General features: G+C 40.8%; 1 protein-coding gene across 1 annotated transcript; it reads right to left on the bottom strand.

Moving 5' to 3' along the window:
* Positions 1 to 906: 906 nt before the first annotated feature.
* Positions 907 to 19,524, bottom strand: mmp28 (matrix metallopeptidase 28). The gene is made up of 8 exons (XM_034233204.1): positions 19,204 to 19,524; positions 17,208 to 17,284; positions 15,873 to 16,069; positions 9,413 to 9,634; positions 7,356 to 7,601; positions 3,267 to 3,416; positions 2,446 to 2,613; positions 907 to 1,687 (listed from the first exon to the last, which is right to left on the bottom strand). Exons 1-8 carry the CDS (start codon positions 19,306 to 19,308, stop codon positions 1,293 to 1,295), a joined length of 1,560 nt encoding a protein of 519 aa, XP_034089095.1. The 5' UTR covers positions 19,309 to 19,524; the 3' UTR covers positions 907 to 1,292.
* Between the last annotated feature and the right edge of the window lie 53 nt (positions 19,525 to 19,577).

Below are 19,577 nucleotides of genomic sequence, written 5' to 3'. Positions count from 1 at the left end.
TCAGGAAGCATCAGCTGGGAGTGTCCTTAGTGTTTCAAATGTCCAGTGAAGCTTAACATGAAGACATGGTATTAAAAGATAAAAAAACATTTGTTGTGTTTTCTGGTTATAAAGTGTGTGTGTCCTTTCAACAGATGACATTAGTGTACTCTATAGCAGTGTTTCTCAAACTTTTTCATACCAAGGACCACTTAACCAATAAAAAAACACTCGAGGACCACCTAACTCCACAAATATCCAAAAACACATCGTTTTTTACAAATCGCCTGAAAATGGTACCAACAAGTGGCAACATGTGTGATGAAGGTGTTTATCTGGGCTATATCATGCAATCGAAAGTTAAACTTAAGCTTGCTCCATTGCGGAGATATTCCCGCGAGAGTGCGAAAAACTTAAATTACTTAATTAATTTCAAATGTGAAATGTTACCAATATACTCACGGACCACTAGGGGGCTCTCACGGACCACCAGTGGTCCGCGGACCACACTTTGAGAAGCACTGCTCTATAGTGAGCTGAGTGATCAATGATCTGTTTCAGACGGAGACTAAATGACCACCTGCAGGGATGATCACATGACAAGTGAAAAAAGCGAGTCACCGATTAACAACTACTGATGGGTTTGGCCTTCATCGGAACATTTCACCGTTGGCTCCATTTTGAAACATTCACGGTGACAGAAGAATCATTGATGCTTAAAATGCATCACAAACAAAACCGCTGTAAACTGTGTGATAACAGCTGCCACTTGTCTTTACCATGAACTGTACTTTAGGTCGGAAACTGAATCAGAATGTCCCATGATGCTGCGCTTCCTGGAAACTCAGTTCAGTTTTTATGACTTTACTGGGAGGCCCAGGTCTAAGGCTCTTTGCTGAAGCAAGCAACAAACAATCACAGACCAAAGTAAGTAACAGTCATTTATCATATGTGCTTGTGACATTGCAGAATAAATGATAACAAACACACATATTTTAATATTTCTGTCAGTGTGCAAATACTACAAGATAAAGAAGATGGTTTTAAAAGCACACTTACAACCAAACACATTTTTTGTATTATTTTACCTTTATGCACAAGGCTATGGTTAACATCTAGTATTTCTCTGCAGTGTAAATACTCTGTGCTTCAACATGTATAAACCAATGGGAATACGTTTTGTTTAATCCCTTCATGACATGATGTTGCTGAGCTTGGCTTCAATATATTAAAACTCAATGTTGGTTTGTGGTGAAAATGAATAGCACATCATAGTGTTCTCAACAAATGTATCTTACAGCGCCCTCTGCTGGTCAAAGGATGCTGTTGCTCTGAGGAGCGTTGCTGCAGCCAGTCCAGCTCAGGTCCTTGGCCCACTGGCCCTCTTTGGTGACGCGCACCTTCCCCGGGTCAAACCTCCAGAAGCGCTGCTCTCTGAACAGGTAGAGGCGTCCGTCGGGTCGGGTCAGCGCTCCGTTGGTCCCCTGGGGGACCCCCGTCCAGTCTGTCAGCCTGCGGGGGTAGTAAGGCTCCTGGTGCAGAGTTTTTAGGTTGAGCACTGAGTACCGGGAGCCCTTAAAGAGGACCATGTGACCCAGAGGGGCGTAGTAGAAGGCGCAGTCAGGGTGGCGAGGCAGCCCCAAATCACTGCTCCTCCTGGGGAAGCCTGGGTCCAGAACACTGCCGGAGTAGCGCCACATCCGCTTCCCTGCACACCACGAGAGAAGGAGGGAAAGCATGAAGTTACATATCCTATACGTCAACTATAAGGCACTCTAAACGTAAAGGTTTTTTATGATAGAAAACATTTGGAAAGCATCGTCTTTTATATTTGGACATAGTAGCTCCACATATTTCAGTACTTCACATACCATCATGCCATTCACAAGACAAACTCAGTTGAAATGCAATAAGCTCTGTTCTTTTAAACTAAGTATAACCATTGTAAAAAAGTAGCCAAGATTTCTATTGTGCATTCTTCTTCAGAGACACTAAGACTAGCCAAGTGTTTTAGGGTTCAATGTTTTGTGGAATGCTTCTTGTAAGAGCAAAGTGTTTGAAAGTGCCTCTTTTAGATCACAGATAAAAGAAGAAAATGTTTGAAGATGATAAAGATACGTACATTATAAATTATGTTTTAATAGAGCGTCTATATTTTGCATAAAGCTCTTCTGCATTTGGCAGGTAAGTAAATCTAGATAACACTGCCATATTGTTGGCCCTTAGCAGGAGTGTTAAGCTTGGCCATAACTTCAAACAACTTTTTAGCCTTTAGCCAAAAGGTAACACTACTTTAAATCTCCAGCTGAGCTTTAGTGAAGAAAAGCCTTTAAATAGCACTTTCCTCCTTAAAGGGCACTTCACAGTCTATTTTAGGGGCTGGATTTGTGAAGTAAGGCAATAGGTTAGGGAATGGCTTTAAAAGGAAGTGTGAGAGTCACATTATGAGGTCCAGTGAAGCAGTACCTTTGAAGAAATACCACTTGGAGTCCAGGGGGGAGAAGGCAGCCGCCTCGATGGCCGGGGGGAGGTCGGCCCAGCGCTGACGGAGAGGCAGGGGACCGCTGACACCACCCTCAGACGAGACCGTCCAATACACACCCCCCCGAAACACCAGCACCGTCCCATTGTGGTCTGGAGACACAAACAGAGAGATAAATAAAACATCTCAATATTTTTAATATCCATATTACTATGGCATGTTTTTCTGATGTACTTTACTGTGACTTTCATGGCACACAATGACATATTTCTGATATTTTGTAATATAATTGTATATTTTGGGCTGTAAATGTTATGGCTATGCTGTACCTGTTTTATGTCAATCTGTATTATGACTTTTTAGGGCTGACTATGATAATTTTGTACTATGACTTTTTGCTGTGAAATTCTATACAATAACATTTTTATGACATTTCTGGGACTTTTTTATGGCAAGCTGTACTAAAACCTTTTATGATATACTATACTTTGACATTTGTATGGCAATTTTATGGCTTTATTGTACATTTTAATGATGTGCTGTGCAATTATTTTTTATTGTTTTTGAAATATGACATTTCAACACAAACAATTCTATGACTTTTTGAGAAGGTTACATGAAAACTGCTCTTTGGGGTTTTATTTCATTTCAATCTTTGTAATATCACTTTGTCTTGTTTTAGAAAGATATATAAAATAACAGAACGTTTATTTCAGTTTGCTGATGATAATATATTTTAGGTTTAGAGTAAAAAGTCATGAAATGCTGAATGTCATTTTCTAATACTATTTCCGTCCAAGCTCACCCATAGTGATGGCATCAAAGACCCCCTGGCAGTAGAGAGGCTGCCCTGCGCTCTGAGGCCCGTCGTGAAGCTCCGTGAACTCCCACTCCTGCAGAGCGGCGTGCAAAACCTGGCCGGGCAGCCTGACAGGGCGATCACCGGAGGGTTTACCTGAGAGCGAAGACAAAGCAACAACACAGTGAACCTAAAAGGCATCAGAGATCAGGAAAGATGAATCCACGTGCTGTAATATAATCTCTCTGAGTAATAGTTGTCTTTCCACCTGTACTTACATTTCCCACAAATAATTCAAACGGACAGTGACAAAACAAAGCTGTGAGGACAGACATTATGTCACAGACAGTCTCATTTCTTATGCGCGCCAAAAGCACTTAATTGGACAGCATGGACAAACAGACAAACAGTAGAGACTTCATCTTTGAAACCACTTGGATAATGTTAACATTTAAATTGTCCTTGACAGAATGTGGCTGAGTTGATGTAAACTGATGGATGACATTGTAGTGCCCAGGAAATGAACAAGAGCATTCTAGATAGAGCGCCGCACACTGGAACCTTAAACCCAGTGAATTGCTCGCAGGAATACAAAATTGTTGTTATCGTTCTGAACAGATTCTGCAGATTCCTGGCACATGAGAACAAAAGAATGAAGGAAGAGTCAAAGCAGGACAAAAACATACCGGAGCACAAGAGTAAACGACGGTGCTTCAGACATGATTACAGACATTTTGTTTGCAAAGAGCTGAACAAACATTTGTGTAGGAGGTGGATAACATCAGCACACCCAAGAAAAGGAGGAACACGGCAGGGAAAACATGTATACACACACACCACAGTGGAAAACACATGAACAGCTGTGCGTGCGTGCGAGAAGTGTTGTGAGATAAGGGCTGGATGTCTGAGTTCACTCAAACATAACTTCTGCTGTTTACATTCATCAGCGGTAGAAGACTATGGTTTATGTTTTCTATACTACGATGGATTCATTTGTTGCATTAACATGTAACAAAGTACATTTTTGCCACTGTCATTCAGGAGAATATATGCATGTCATCCTATACAGTGTTTTACTGTTCATGATACTACATCACAACATTACGCTCCCAAACTGTGGAACACCCTACCAGTATACATTAGAGAGGCAAGCTCAGTGGACATTTTTAAACTAAGCTTTAGACACATCTTTTTAGATTTTTACAAGAGGCTTCTTTTTATTATCATACCTTTTACCTCCTTGTGTTCCTGAATTGTTATATTGTGCTTGTTTTATGTGCAAAAAGGTTCTTATTTTGAACCCAACATTTGCTGTTTTCTGTCTTAATCTGTGATGTTAGCCGTGTTGTAAAAGCACTTTGAGCTGCACCTATTGTATGAAAAGTGCTATACAAATAAAGCTTTATTATTATGATTACAATCTGTGCAGAACTGTGTTAGTTTATATCAGCACAGTCATTACAAGACGTTTCATTATATTCAGTATTGTACCTGAAGGGACCTTCTAAATAATAATAATAATAATAATAGAAAGATATAGTTTACATTTTACTTGAGTAAAATATCTGAATACCACTGCTGTTGATTAGACCTACTGGAAATTAATTGTCTTATGAAGGAAAAACCACAAGGAGCTCTGGAGACGAACATAATTCAGGCTGCCTCACATCTGCTCCTTATCAGATCATAATACCAACATCAGGAATGGTTCAACACACACACACACACACACACACACACACACACACACACACACACACACACACACTGCCTCCAGCTCATCATTCCTGTCAGTTACGCTTCTCTTTCAGGTCTGTTTCTGGAGCTGCTTGACATTTACGTGGGAGCAGCTGCAGTCTGAAGAAATGACTGCCACAGGGTGGAAATCAACTGATAAGCAAACATGATAAACTCCACCTGTGCGCTTCCCTAATCTAAATAATCCGGCAAAACTTTTTGAAAACAATCGAAAAAATGTCAGAGTCAGCTGTTATGGAATCTTTCTTTTAATACTACTGTATATGCAAAGATTGCCCAGCTAGCTTTTATTTAAAATCATCTACTAATTGTTTTATGATAGTATCTCTTCTTACCAAATATATCAGTGTGTCATGTCATATGTAGGTATTGAGTGTAACGAAGCTGAAAATGTGTGTCTGTGTTAGCAGAGTGTTCAGTTGCTAAAAGGTCCAGAGTGAGTAAGGGAGGCCCCTGGGGAGAAAAGGCTGGCAAAAAACATGTTGGGAAGCTGATGCAAGAATATCTCCAGAGGCAGAGCAGATGGGACCCATCAGATATTAAACACAAGACGAAGAGTCTGGATGCAGGCTTTTTAGTTCAACCTCAAGTTCAGAGTTGAGTTATCCAAATGATTGTGTGTCATGCATACATTCCTGCAGCGTGCTGGGACGTCACGGGCCTTTAGCAGCCGCTCTAAACCCCAATTTAGAGTCAAAGCAGGGAAAGCACTTAATGTACTATTTGCATTTCATACATTAAGAGTATCAGAGGAGGTCGGGTATTTGAAGAATCTATTTAAAAGACTGTGCCCTTGTGCAAATGCTGCGGTTGAATCAATATCTTAGCAGCAAAGAAAAAATAAACGGGAGGAACTCCACGTGTGGAAACCTGCCTCACACATGCCAGAAGGGACGACACACTCACGTTACACAGAAACTATTATATTTGTCATGCAAACAGACGTGTCTTATGCTCCCACACAACACTAGCAATCTATCAAAACAGAGCGGACAAAACTCAAAGGTAAACACCTGTGATGGATAGGATGGATGATGATAATAATTGGTGTGTTTTTGTGTGTGTGTGTGTGTGTGTGTGTGTGTGTGTGTGTGTGTGTGTGTGTGTGTGTTTGAGGGCACTGTGAATGTTATCTTGATGTTCACACCACCTCTGCTGCCCTCAGTTTAAACCTACTTTTCCCAGCAGCTGAAAGGCCTAGAACTAGACCTGATAGAAAAGACTCCTCATGCTGTTAAAGAGAATGAGTAGGTTGTATCAACTCCTTGTATTCAAGATTTCATGTTTCACTACTTTTGCCTCAAACACAATTAAAAGTGCCTGAAAAGTGAGTTTTCTGGTGCTTCTCTATCTGTGTTGTTTTTCATAAACAATGCTGCCATGCACTTTTAACACCATTCATAGCAGGGAGCTTTGTTTCACGATAACTTTCTGTTGCCTCTTCAGAAAACAATCTTAAAGTTTCTGAGAGCCTAAGGACGGGCCTGCTAGATCAAAAATATCTTCTTCAAGGTTATTGAAGATTAAGCAACTTAAAAAATACAGCGAACCACTCACCCATACAGGTCAACAGATGAGTGCGATCTATGTGACCAAACTAAATGTTTCCATTGCCATTGCACAATAACAATGACAAATAATACTATAAAAATAAACCAATACCAGAGTATAAACCATCACAAACTTTGTTAATGTTAAAAAGATCACTAATTTGTGAGTGTTCCAAAAATAGCTAACTATATCCAAAATCCATCTTTAACAAACTCTCAGCAGCTTGGCCTTTCTACTTATTCTCACTCTATGTTTGCAGCTGGTGGCCTTCAGGCTGCCTCTCTGCCCTTTTCACAGCTCAGTGCCACAACTTCCAATTATATGTGCAGCAGAGTAGAAATGACTCTAATTCTGCGTTTTCCTCAAAGGCAACTCTTGGATCAAAAGAAGCAATCAATGAATGTGAGTGGCTTTGTCTATTACAGTCTTAGTTCATTTTAAACTGCAACCGTATTTCCCCATCTTTAACTCAGCTGCCCTGAGGCCAGACAGTGAGACATTTGTCAACCGTCCGTAAAATACATTTTTCTCTCAACCCTTCAGCTTTTAAACCTGAGAAAAAAGTGGTCAAAATGCCTAAGTGGAGGTGCTACCTTTAACACTCCTCCTGACCTTGTGTTGGGGCCACACACTTATCTGTAAATCCTCTTTGGTATCTTGGAAATGTTTGAATCTGGACAAGAACTTTAAGTAAAAATGTTTTTGAACAAAGCTTATTCAACATTTAACCCACAAAAATGAATGGTGGGCTGCAAAAGGTAACCACAAGAAGGCCCTTCCTCTCACCGTACAGCTGCTGCACAGCGATGATGTCGTCCCAGCTCAGCACCAGGCTGCGGCCCAGCTTCCTGTAGTACGGCGACATTAAGGCGTGGCGGATCGGGGAATGCTCCAGTCCCAGCGTGTGTCCGATCTCGTGGGCGGTCACCATGAACAGGTTGTGTCCTTTGTGTCCGTTCAGCGTCCATCTCTCCGCCATGTCAAAATGGGCTTCCCCCCGGCGAGGGAAGAAGGCGTGAGCCAGAGTTCCTCCTGAAAGACAACAAGGAGAGCAACAGTTAGAGACAGTTTACATTCACAAATGCTGAGAGGTGGCTTGATAAGTTTCTCTTCAGTTGTTGATTTAGTTGGTCTATTTTCAGCATTTAGTATTGGTTAAGCTTATTGTTTGGTCTATCAGTAAATCAGTTGGATAGCTGGAACTACAACTAACACTGTAGGGAAAAGAAAACACTTCTTCTTCTTTCGTGTAACGTCAGAGGTCCAACTCGGTGTCGTGTAGCCATGCCCGCATCTCTGGTCCCACGTCGAAGAGGCTGGCTTCCGAGGGTGGTCTATATAAAGGGCAGGTGGTTATTATATGTTCGGCAGTCTGTTCAGGGTCACCGCACTCGCATGCATCACTGTCTGCCAGGCCCCACTTCTTCATTGATGTTTTGAAGCGACCGACCCCAGTTCGTAGACGGTTTAGTGTGGTCCATTGCCGGCGTTGTAGGTCGTCTCCTCCTATGGCGCCATCTCCTGGGTCCCAGATGTAGCGATGGATGCGGGAGGGCCTGGCTAGCTCCCACTCCTGCCTCCAAGCAGCCGCCAACCATGCATCTCTGGAGAGGTCCTCAGAGGTGGAATTGAGAATCTCTTGTGCTGCCTTGTTGAAGGGGAGGCGGGACTTGAGCCTACTTAGGGGCGCTGCTCTCGTTGTCGTGTTATGCAGGATGTGCCAGTCATGCTTTTGGGCTTTCCTGGCCAGGGCGAGGGTGGCAGCCGTCAGAGGCCGGCCGGAGCTATTCCCGCGAGGACTGACAAGAGGGACACAGGGATAGGCTTCAAGCATCCAGTTATAATCCAGAGGGCGTTGTTGATGACCACGTCAACCTTACTTGTGTGAGGGCTTCTGCTCCAGGCTGGGGCGCAGTATTCCGCTGCAGAGAAGACCAGGGCTTGGGTCGATAATCGCAGCGTTTTAGCGCAGGCTCCCCAGGTTGTTCCAGCGAGGCGGTGGATCAGCGCGACCCTTGATGTTACCTTGGCCTTGACTTCTTCAAGGTGTTGTTTGAAGGACAGTGTCCGATCCAGACGCACACCGAGGTACTTCGGGGCTTGATGGACCTCCAGACGTTTATTGTTGACACGCACCTCAAGTTCCCTCCTAGCTTCTCTGGTGCTAAAATGGTATGCCGCTGCTACTGTCTTTCCGATGTTGAGCTGTAGACGCCACCTTTGAAAACACTTGTTTTCTCATCTTTGCTTTTCTATTTGAAAAATCTTGTAATTTGTTCTCGAACTGTATTTTCTAAAGTAACGATTCAAATAATGACAGCTTAATTCACTTAATTAAGTTATTATATATGTGTCTTTTTGTATAACATTGAATTTCTTTTACATCTGGTTGTATTCCCTTTTTCTGTGTTGTGTAAAAAAAACTTGCTATTAAATTAGTTTGAGAAATGTGAAAAAGTGCTAAAAACTCAAACATGCGAACTGATGTGGAGATCAGATCACTGCTCTAACCATATTATAATACCATACTTGTGGCACTAACAGTGCTTCCTGCAGGTGACCTCCCATCCTTAAATTATTTAGTCAACACAATGTTTACCAATCATGTAAACTCTTGCTATTGTGTAATTCTGTTTGGAGCAGTGTGTAATCAAACTATTATCCTAATCTGTAATCCGGTTATTGTGACCGCACAACAGGTCTTGTTCAGCTTTGTTTATTCAGGAAGCGTTGCAAGAAGACTGAGAACAAATTATACACACAAGTTCATGACCCAAAACAATCATCACACACACACTTGTAAAAAGTATGGGTGACTTGAATCAGAGTGTGGTTTCCCTGACCTGGTCCGTCGAAGGCGTTGCTGGCCCCGTCGTTGTGGTCTCCTTCGTAAAACGCCAGCCGGATGTCTACGGTGCCTTCAGGTACCTCCTGGAACACCAGGCCCGACACGTTGCTCCACAGCTGGAAGGCAGCGCGCACCGCCAGCCGCACAGAACCCAGAGACAGGTGGCGAGGCCAGTTCCCGATCTGGTAGGTCAAGTGACGTTTGTACCACTTTTCACCTGAAGAAAACACAGAGAGAGAACATTTAGGTATGAGACATGCAGGTATGAAACACACTATTTTACAGCCATTGCAGATAATCAAATAAAATCCTGGTAGTGTTTTACTGTGCAAGAATATTCCAACTTTTTGTTGGAAAAACACAATTTACTGTAATATAACTAAAGAGTTAATGCCAAAAAAAGTCTTAGAATAAACCAGAATGACAATGATCATAGTAAAGTGTTATGTGTGAACCAAAATCTTGATATTGCTATTTTTTGTCCATAAATGATATTGTAAAAACATCAATCAGCCACACAGTTTCACTGAGCCACATGTTTGGTGACTGTGGTAAGTTTGTGCAATCTAAATACCTTGTTCAGTTTCCATAAATACTCACTAATGCACAAAATCCCTGGTTGAAAATAGTAATTTGAGGGATATTTGCTGAAAACTGCAACACCCAGCTGTTTCAGGAAATTACTTCTTTTATGTGTGACCGGTTTTTTAAAATGTACTTCTGCAGGAGGAATAAATGGGCTTCTGGCTGTTTTTCATTCTGTAACTGAGTATACATCTGACAAAGTCTTTTCAAACAAATATGCACAGTGAGACCATGTTCTTTGTCTTCATCAAACTAATATGTCCGTTTCCTTTTTGTTTGCATGGTGATTTCATGCCTGGTATTTTTACTGGTTTTAATAATGACATGTAAAGTAGTTCTTGAGAAGGTTTCATAAACAATTCATATTATTACCCACTGGAGTAGCTATGTATTTACATAATCTCTGTAGTATTATTAATTCGGATGCCAGATATCCCATGTTCAGCTGTGATGTTTTGAAGCAGAGCCTCTCCAAATCCAAAATGATAGCATATTAACACATCAGCTCACAGCTGGGTAAACTAACAAGCACTCTGTGTACACGCTCGAATAAACAATTTACTTCAACACGTGTCTGGGGGTTTATCAGCTTAGAAATAATTACAAGTGTCGCAAAATTCAGAATATGACATTCGTGACTTTGTATATACGTAGGATTACTAAACCTAGCAATCTAGAGACAAAGCAAACACACACAGACCCTCAGCCGTGCAGCACACAGTCACAACAAGCAGAGGTCGCCTCGCAGGAAACACTCATCAGATAATATGAACCTTTAGGGAGAGCAGCTGAGAGGCTGGAGTCTGAGTATAGACTGCAGTGGTGAACGAGTTGATTTCAAACGTAGAGTTAGCTGTAATAATATATATATCATATAAATCAATTTTAAATAATGTGGCCCTCTAATTATTTATATTGCTTATTATAAAATTGCAGGAGGAATATCTCTTCAAAACTATTTTTTTTTTAAAGAAAATCCATCAAATACTTCAAGTGAGATGCAAACCAATACTCCATTTCATTATTCTATTCAAGACAATTAGACTGCATTTATCTTATGATTATGTTAAGAAATGTTATCAATATAAAAAATGTCATATATCTTACCAAAATGTATCATACACAATACTAGCAGAAGAACAAGGTTTATCAATATGCACATTTTATAGGCACTATTTTCTTTCCCTTTTACACATTGTTTATATCAAGCTCATGGTTTTGAGTAAGACCAACAGACAAACATAGACAGACCACCATGGAAAATGAGCACACTGCAAAGGTACAATGGTCAAACTCAGGTCCTGCCATTTAAAAGTATTTGTACTTGGTAAGAAGGCTTGAGAGGGGGAGACACAAAGTGTGAAATCAAATCACATGGCAGTATTCTGTGTAATGCACTTAAGCCACGAAGGCTTTACAAATGTACACATACTTTCACATTTGAGGCTAAACTAGAGAGTGGCGACATACATCAAGCTCACTTAGAGTTGTCCAAATATTTAGAGATGTGGTCAACGTATGTTTGCCTCGATGTGAAGACTAAATGTGAGTGGGAGGTCTGCACATTCGCCTGCATCGCATCACACAGACGCAGTCAGGTTTGAGTATTTTGATTAAGTTATTTCAATGCAGTTTGTGCAAATTAGATAATATATAGAGTCAAAGAGAGAGTGATTAACAATAGCTTTGCACGACATACTCTAAACTGCCATGAGATCTCAATCGCACCCTGGAGAAAGAAAATATCTGGAGCCATTAAGACATGCGTCTGGCAAAACATCGGTGTGTGTAAATACACAAACAGAATTTGTGCTTCAGCCTTAACTAAACACAAATCTCGGGGTCAACATGAGAGCAGTGTAAACTTGATCCTGAGCATTTATGTTGCAAGGCTTCACAGAAATATTACATGATAAAAGTGAAAGCAGCGGGACCTCGAACACTACAAGTCTTTCCGTTAACGGAATAAAAAAGAAACAAGTAGGTAGGTTTCAACCCAAAGAGAAATGTAAGTGAAAGTCAGATTTGTATACACAATTCAATATCTGGAACAGTGGAGTTATTTGACACTCGATACTCCCCTACTTTCCCAACCCTGTTTCTCTCCCAGATGAACGATACGCATTAGGCTTCTTGCCACGTGATGTGTGCAGATCTGTGTTCTCAGCAGAGCTCAGGGGCCAGACCGCCGCAGAGTCAGAGTCCCCGAGGATGGCAGAGAATTCAGGAAGTCAGATACACAAGACATTCCCCGACTTCCCTTATGGAAGCAATTATCATGATGCCCTCTATAGCAACAGTGTGGGGAGGGCCGATTATCACAGACATTAGGAAGTGACTGAGATCATCTGATAGCCAAAGTTATTGTTTGTGGGGGGGCAGAAAGATTTTGTTTGTAACTGGTGTCAACTTTGAGGTTGTTCGAGACAGCTACATGCTAAGGTAAGCGAGCCAACATACTCACAATGACAATGCTCACCTGCTAAAATAAAAGATGTGAATGTTGTTGCAATTTATCCTCAGGGGGACATGTGTACCAAATTCCACGAGAAAGTATCCAATAGCTGGCAAAACAATTAATTAAATACACAGAATATCCACATCCTTGTTTATTCAGGGGGAAAAGTAGGGACACAAACAAATAAGAAGTTATAGCCCGATCAACAACTGATGTTAACGTCTTTCAGGCTACGTTGTTAGCAATTTCTGTCAATATTCGAATGGACTTTTTACTAAGTCTGAATTGCGGCAGACTGCGGTTCAAGTCCGACCCAGGAAACGTTGCTGCATTTCTTCCCCTCTAAATCCCCCTTTTCAGTCTTTCTGTCTCTCTATAGAATAAAACACTTATGGTGCTTATCTTGGACCAGGGAGGTGGAATGTCAGCTCTGTAAATATCAGTGGGAATGACCATCAGATCCCACCACAAGCCAAGGTTTGTTTTCAGTTTCTAGGAAGCTCAGAGACAGCCATGTTCACACAAAACCAATCAGGTCACAGCACAGCTGAGAGCGAATAAACACGCAGCACACCTGACTGTGCATATCAATTGACGTAGTCCATCGAGTAGCTGTCAAGAACAACCAGCCTAAAAGAGTCATAAAAGACTTGTAAACTAAATTCAAATATCAATACTACTGATTACAACAAACAAACAACAAACGCTTTACATTTGCCGGGATCCTTATTTTTCAAATGGGTTCACATTATATGTAACATGTTGTCATATTTATTGTTGGTATTTAAATGTCATAATGGTTGTTTTTCCTGTAAACAAACAGGTATTGGGTATCTGTCAGTCCTGGAAGCGGGATCCTTCCTCTGTCTTTATATTTCATCAAAAATCAAGGCAGCCTTTTAGACAAAGTGATTACAATTCATCCTAAGCATTCTTCAAATCAAGCATCTCCTGCCACTATGAGACAAATAAAACTAATATTTGAGTTTAAGGTGGTGGATGCACGGGCGCATTATACACACAATTTCGTCATTACATTGCTGAACTACACCAGTGGATATGTGAAGCCAGATCAGAAAGAGGTCTGACCTCAGGGTGTAAAAGTATCTGCTACTTAACTCTTTGTGTAATAATACTACCACCTGTCGTATGAGTCACGTCTGGGTGTAAAATAATGACAGAGTTTTTTCTTAATCAAGGACAGGCTGTAATCCAATCAAACAGTCCGCCACTCAGGAGAATATCTACTCATTGAGGAACGATGGCAAACAACATAATCCAGGCAGTCAGTTATGGATATGTTTACCAGAAGGAACATGTCAGGTACGGACAAGAAGAGGCCGCGGCAAACATCAGCCTCCGCTGCATTCCCTGAACATTAGCCAACCTCGTCAGTGAGAGGAAGGAATGCAAGGGCTTCACACATCATGAGGCTGGAGGCTCAAGGAGAGAGAGGAGGAGGAGGAGGAGGGAGAAACCTCCTGCTGTTGTCACCAGGCTGTTGCTTTGCATTCACAATGCATGTGAGGAATGACAGCACCAACAAAAGACAATGAGAAAAAAAGTGTACACAACTTGTGTGTTTTCATGCGGTCTATGAGTCAAACACATGGTGCAAATGGATTCAGATCCATAACAAATACAAATGATTTACTCTTAGTACTTTCCTTAACATTTCATTGAGTTCATTTATGAGTTCATTTATTAACCCTAACCCTAGTGTCACCAATTCCACAGATCTCTTAAGTCATATGGCCTCATCCACCCAATTTAAACCCCAGGCATGAGGGGAAATAAAACACATATAGCGAAAAAATATATATTATAATTTAAAGTTTTGGCCCCAGCTCCATTTGATTGCTCCCACACATGTCTATATAAGAGCGGAACAATTCCACCTCAAAGATTTTCTCTAAAGTACTCATAGGAGGGAGGATCTAAATTACCTCATGGAGTTTGTAAGAAACTTGCAGTGCCCAGCTGCACTCGTAACTACCGTTAAACACTTTAAATCCTGAGGCCTTTAGCCAGTTCAAATTGCAGTGATTGATCACCAATGGATGCTTTATTACTGTGTTTATAGCGGATAATCTCAAACAAGAGCCTCAATTATTCTTTAAAAGGCATTTAGGGAAGGAATCTAACAACAAAATTCCTACAGCATTACTTTAGGGGACACATCTTGGAATAATAGAGGAGATTGCTTAAACCCAAGGGCTCAAAGACAAACTGGAACTGAATCTGCATCTGCAAACTATGGGAGTGTTGTTCTTGACTAAAGGGATCTTCAAACTTTCTCAACTTACAGAGGAGCTCCTAAATAAATGTTGTTGTGCCGGTTTTTCGCCCATTAAAGATGACGTACTAGATACATGGACTTATGGACTTGTGTAATTGCAGTTAAAAGCAGGAATCATCCAGGCTGACTCTTGCAACATCAGACACTCCTCCAGCTTTAATTACACCCCTCAGCTCCATTTAGTGCTTCAGTTTACGCAGGGGGACCCTCCCAGGTAACCGTTGTCTTTATGGCCGCTCCAAAACACAATAGTTCCACTTACAATAAAGGTTGAGAATGGTCAAGAAAAGTCCATAAAATGTACAAAGGGAAGTTAAGCTCAGGAATTATGGACATTTCATAGTTATAATATAAAATCCATGTTTTACTTCCAGCTACTCTAGTTATTACGTCATGTTAAGATATTTAATTAAATGTAACACCACGCACTGTATTCAGCAGTCATTATCCTCCAGGTCCCACCAACAGCAGCCGCACATGAACAATGCTGGAAAGTGAAGATGGTTGATGGATAAGTGCATTCATCTACAGTTTTTTTTGGAACCACTCGAAGTGCGTTTACAAAACAAGTCAGCACTTATCCATTCACACACACATTCAAACAGGGTTACCATACAAGAGGTAACCTGCTTATAATGAGTGTTAACATTCACACACACATCATTGGTTATGCAATTTGGTGGAATTTAGGGATCAGTATATTGCCCAAGTCACATGGGTATGTTGACCGCAGGGTTAGGGATCGAAGTACCATCAACAATGATTGACAGACAATCTCTCTACCTGAAGTCCCAGACAAATATTTTTGTTGCTGTTAAATGAAGGTTATATCAAATTGAAGTTCAACTGTAAAATGGATGATTCTTTTTCATTTGAATGAAATACAGTCCAAGCAAATACTTAAATCCTGTTTGTTCCCATTTACTCCTTTTTATTCTCATGGAAAATGTCCACTTTGAATACTGCAACCTTATAGGGCATCACAGCTTGTAAGTGTTAGATGATGTCTTCGCTACAAATAAACATACATGCTTTCTCATACGGTAAACATACTCAAAAACAAATAATAAAATACACATGGTGACTCACACATGTCCACTCTACAAACAGTACCTTGTCCTGCAGACCTCCTGCGGCGCTGCGCTCCTCTGATGGCGCCGCTCTTCCCAGTGAACACGGCGTTTACTCTCTGAGCCCAGATCTTCTGGCTGCCCTCGTCCGACACGCCACAGCGCGGCTCCGCCATCTGCCTCAGGGTGGCCCCGTCCAGCTGGCCTGTCACAGGAAGCCGAGACAACCACTGGAAGTCACTGCAGGGGGGGAATGTTTGCATGATAATCAAGTTTAAAAGGGTATAACACACTCCTCAAAATGCTGATGGAAATATACATATATATATATATATATATATATATATAAATATACATATATATATATAATGTAATTGTTTAAATGGGCTTTGAAGCTTTTTAGCATTGTCACTGTGTGAGATAGTGGCTCAGGTGGTTCATCGACCTAAACATTTACAAACACTTCTCATTGTTATTTTTCAGGCAATCTAGAAGCTAAGAACAGGATGACATTTGACATGTTTCTCAACTAACACAGTTCACCAATCAGAAAGATGCACATGTTATAAATGCAAATTCAATTGTAAATGTTTACACAAGGAATAATGCATAATATGTTTTCCCATGTTGTTTTAACGTTTTGTGTTCTCAAAGAAGTGATATGGATTGCTCTAAATCCCACTTTATTTGTAGAACTACTTTATAAGTAGTTTATTTTCTAATTCATTTAGGAGGGAATAAATCACAGGCCACTCATCCGGGCAGATGAGTTTATGGTGATTTGTTTTCTCAGTGATTCATTATTATATAGACATATTGTATGTGTTCAAAGGCTCAGGTTGTTGTTAGTTGGTTGTTGTGTCCCCTAATGGTTGTGTTATATATTGTTTCCTATTATGAGTATGAAGGTTACCGACGTGTTTGTTATGGAAGTTTTGGTCAAAATACAAATAGGGACCCCAGGGAGATTAGCTACTGCATCAATACTTTAGCTAAAGGGAATATAAAAATAGTTTCAGCCCAACATTTCAGTTAAAGCAAGCTTTTCCATCAGTTTGCCTTGCAGTACAGTCAGTGTAACAGTTGTAGAAATGCCTGGGTGGTTCAGAGAGGGTTCAGGGGAGGTTTCCCGGAGCAGAGGTGAGGGCGTGTTTACTGCCCTGCACTGATGCTCAGGCCGGGGGGCTTGTCCCAGACCAAGCTCACCCCTCCCCCTGATTACTCTGATAATGTAGAACAAAATACTGTATCTGCCACTTTGTTCTCATATCATATTCATATAAGGGCATTGAACGTCCACATTGATATTGGAACAAATGCTACCTATTTTTCTGAAAACAAAAATTAAGAAGAAACAAAGACCACATTTACCACCTACCTGATAGCTGACTGCATCTCTACTGCATTGTGGATATGGTGGTCCGGATGGAGATAGCCGTACTTTTCAAGAAAAACCTGCAATTAAGGTAGAATGTGTTAATAGTACTCTAAACTAAACACAACCTTTATTGTCTGCCCCTCTGTAAAAATGTGATAATCTCAATGGAACACTTTGCTTCTCATAAAACTCTCTGGTAAATTCCCAGAGACACATACCTTCCCATGAGAGAAAATAATAAATCATAAAAGTGTAAACACCATTTTCCATTTGTACTATAGCTGCTGTAGGTTGCCAAGGAGGTGTATAGATATGGATCACCCGTAAGAGAGAGAAACCCCCGGGGTGTCCCTGAAAATTCATAGTCATTATTTCTCAAGCATTCAATGCAAACATCTGAGAATACTTCCATGACTATAAAATACACTACCAAAAAAGCAGCCAACTGGATACATGACAACAGATGTTGTGCATTGTGGTTTAAGATTAGCCCTAGATGGTTTAATATGACGATCTCTCATGTGGATGTAGGTTTCGTGTTCAGACAACAGTAGATGCAGCTATGATTACAGATCTGGTGAAAGTGGCATGGAAATTAACATTGAGGCGATGATGGATTTGATTTTGCAAACAGGAATGTGCAACATAAATTTCCCTTTGTCCAATTAGAGACACAAAAAATGCCAGCAGGCTTTAAATGTAAGAACAAGAGTATGGTTGTGGAAACATATGTAAAATCCTAACACTATATTATGCTCCTGCAGCTTATGGATGGACAGGAAAGACAGATGTCAAATTAAACGAGTAATGTCCAAACCACAGGGAGGCAATTATATTGTAAAATCCCAAAACACCCTGAGACACAAATAGTTGTATTGGGCTCGGTCTCCCTGTATGTCACCATGCAGACACAAGTGTATGGGTGAATAAACTAAACTCACAGCACTTCTCAAGACAGATTTGGTTATATTTAACTTTTACTTAATACATGTAGTTTCCCAATAGCCTTAAGGAAACTTTCAGTACATCATAATCTAAAGTGACTTGTCATTTTCTTTTTTTAAAGGCACCTAAACCCTGAATTGTACCCTTTTATTAAATTGAAGTAATCTTATTTTAAACAATTGAATCTGCATTTTAATACCACCCCCGTTGTATTGAAAATGAAGTTATTGTAACAACGTTATAGTCTAAATTGACTACTTTAATACAATTAATATTGGATTGACTTCAGACGTAATTAATTGTTGTTTGGCATTCAAAGTTGAAGAAATATGTAAAATGTGTTTTTTTACACAAAGGCTTATGTTTGGAGTAAAATTCAAACAATAGAAATCCAAAATGTGTTCATTAAAAAGGTTAGAATAACTTAATCACAGATACTAAACAGGACAATACTGTTTAGGTCTAAAACCAAACTAATGTTTATATGTTTCATAATATTAGTAAAAGTCATAGATTATTAAGGAGATACAGAGTAAAGTATATTTGTTGATGGAGCCCAACATGATTGTGGTTAACAGCAGTATGACAGCAGGCAGAGCTGGGAACACTACCGGTACTTCTACTGCACCACAACTTGCCTAAATAATGTAACTATAATATGCAAGAAATAACATGGCAAATGATACAGAAAACGGAACCGCCGAGCGTCATTACGAATACGTGAATAATGTTCTGCAACCAGCTACACTATTTCAAATGCAGTATTAAAAGCTTTTAGCATCAACAACAAATCTAATATACCTATGTATCAACTAGAGACAGAGAGGCTGCATAGTGAGTAGTTTTATCATTTTTACTTCAATTATTTTCTTCAATATTCTTAGATATCAGGTTAAATAAACCCAATGCGACTTTTCTTTATAAAAACGTGACAGGCTACTTCAAGTCAAGATAACAATACGCAGTAAATGGTTTGACTGTTGACCATTATAAATAGGCTACTTTTAAGTCATACATCTACCAAACACTGTTGATCTAAAGCAAGGCGTACCTCCGGGTCGGAGAGCAGTGGGTCCCCCCCGGCAGTCTGCGCGGTGATGAGGCTCAGGGTGAGGACCCAGGCCCTCAGGTCCCGGGCCGGAGGTCGGCGGCTCATCGCGGGTCAGCCTCACTACCGAGACCCTGCTCCTCGCATGGCGCATGTCTGTAGAGCTCCGAATATTTCTCTCATTGTTGGTTTCCCCCGCTGTCAGTAAGTGAGAGCATGCTGCTGCTCGCCTTACATCTCCATCCCCGCGAGGAGTGACGGAGCCTCCTCACCCACCGGGAGTCACAGGGGAGGCGGGCCGGTCCCTCCCCTCTGCAGGCAGCTACACGGCCCAATGCAAAGAGCATGGCAGCCTTTACTTCTTTAACTAGTTCAAC

This window comes from Gymnodraco acuticeps, unplaced genomic scaffold (assembly GCF_902827175.1).
Source record: "Gymnodraco acuticeps unplaced genomic scaffold, fGymAcu1.1, whole genome shotgun sequence".
Lineage (NCBI taxonomy): Eukaryota > Metazoa > Chordata > Actinopteri > Perciformes > Bathydraconidae > Gymnodraco > Gymnodraco acuticeps.
This window is presented reverse-complemented; position numbering and strand designations above follow the sequence as displayed.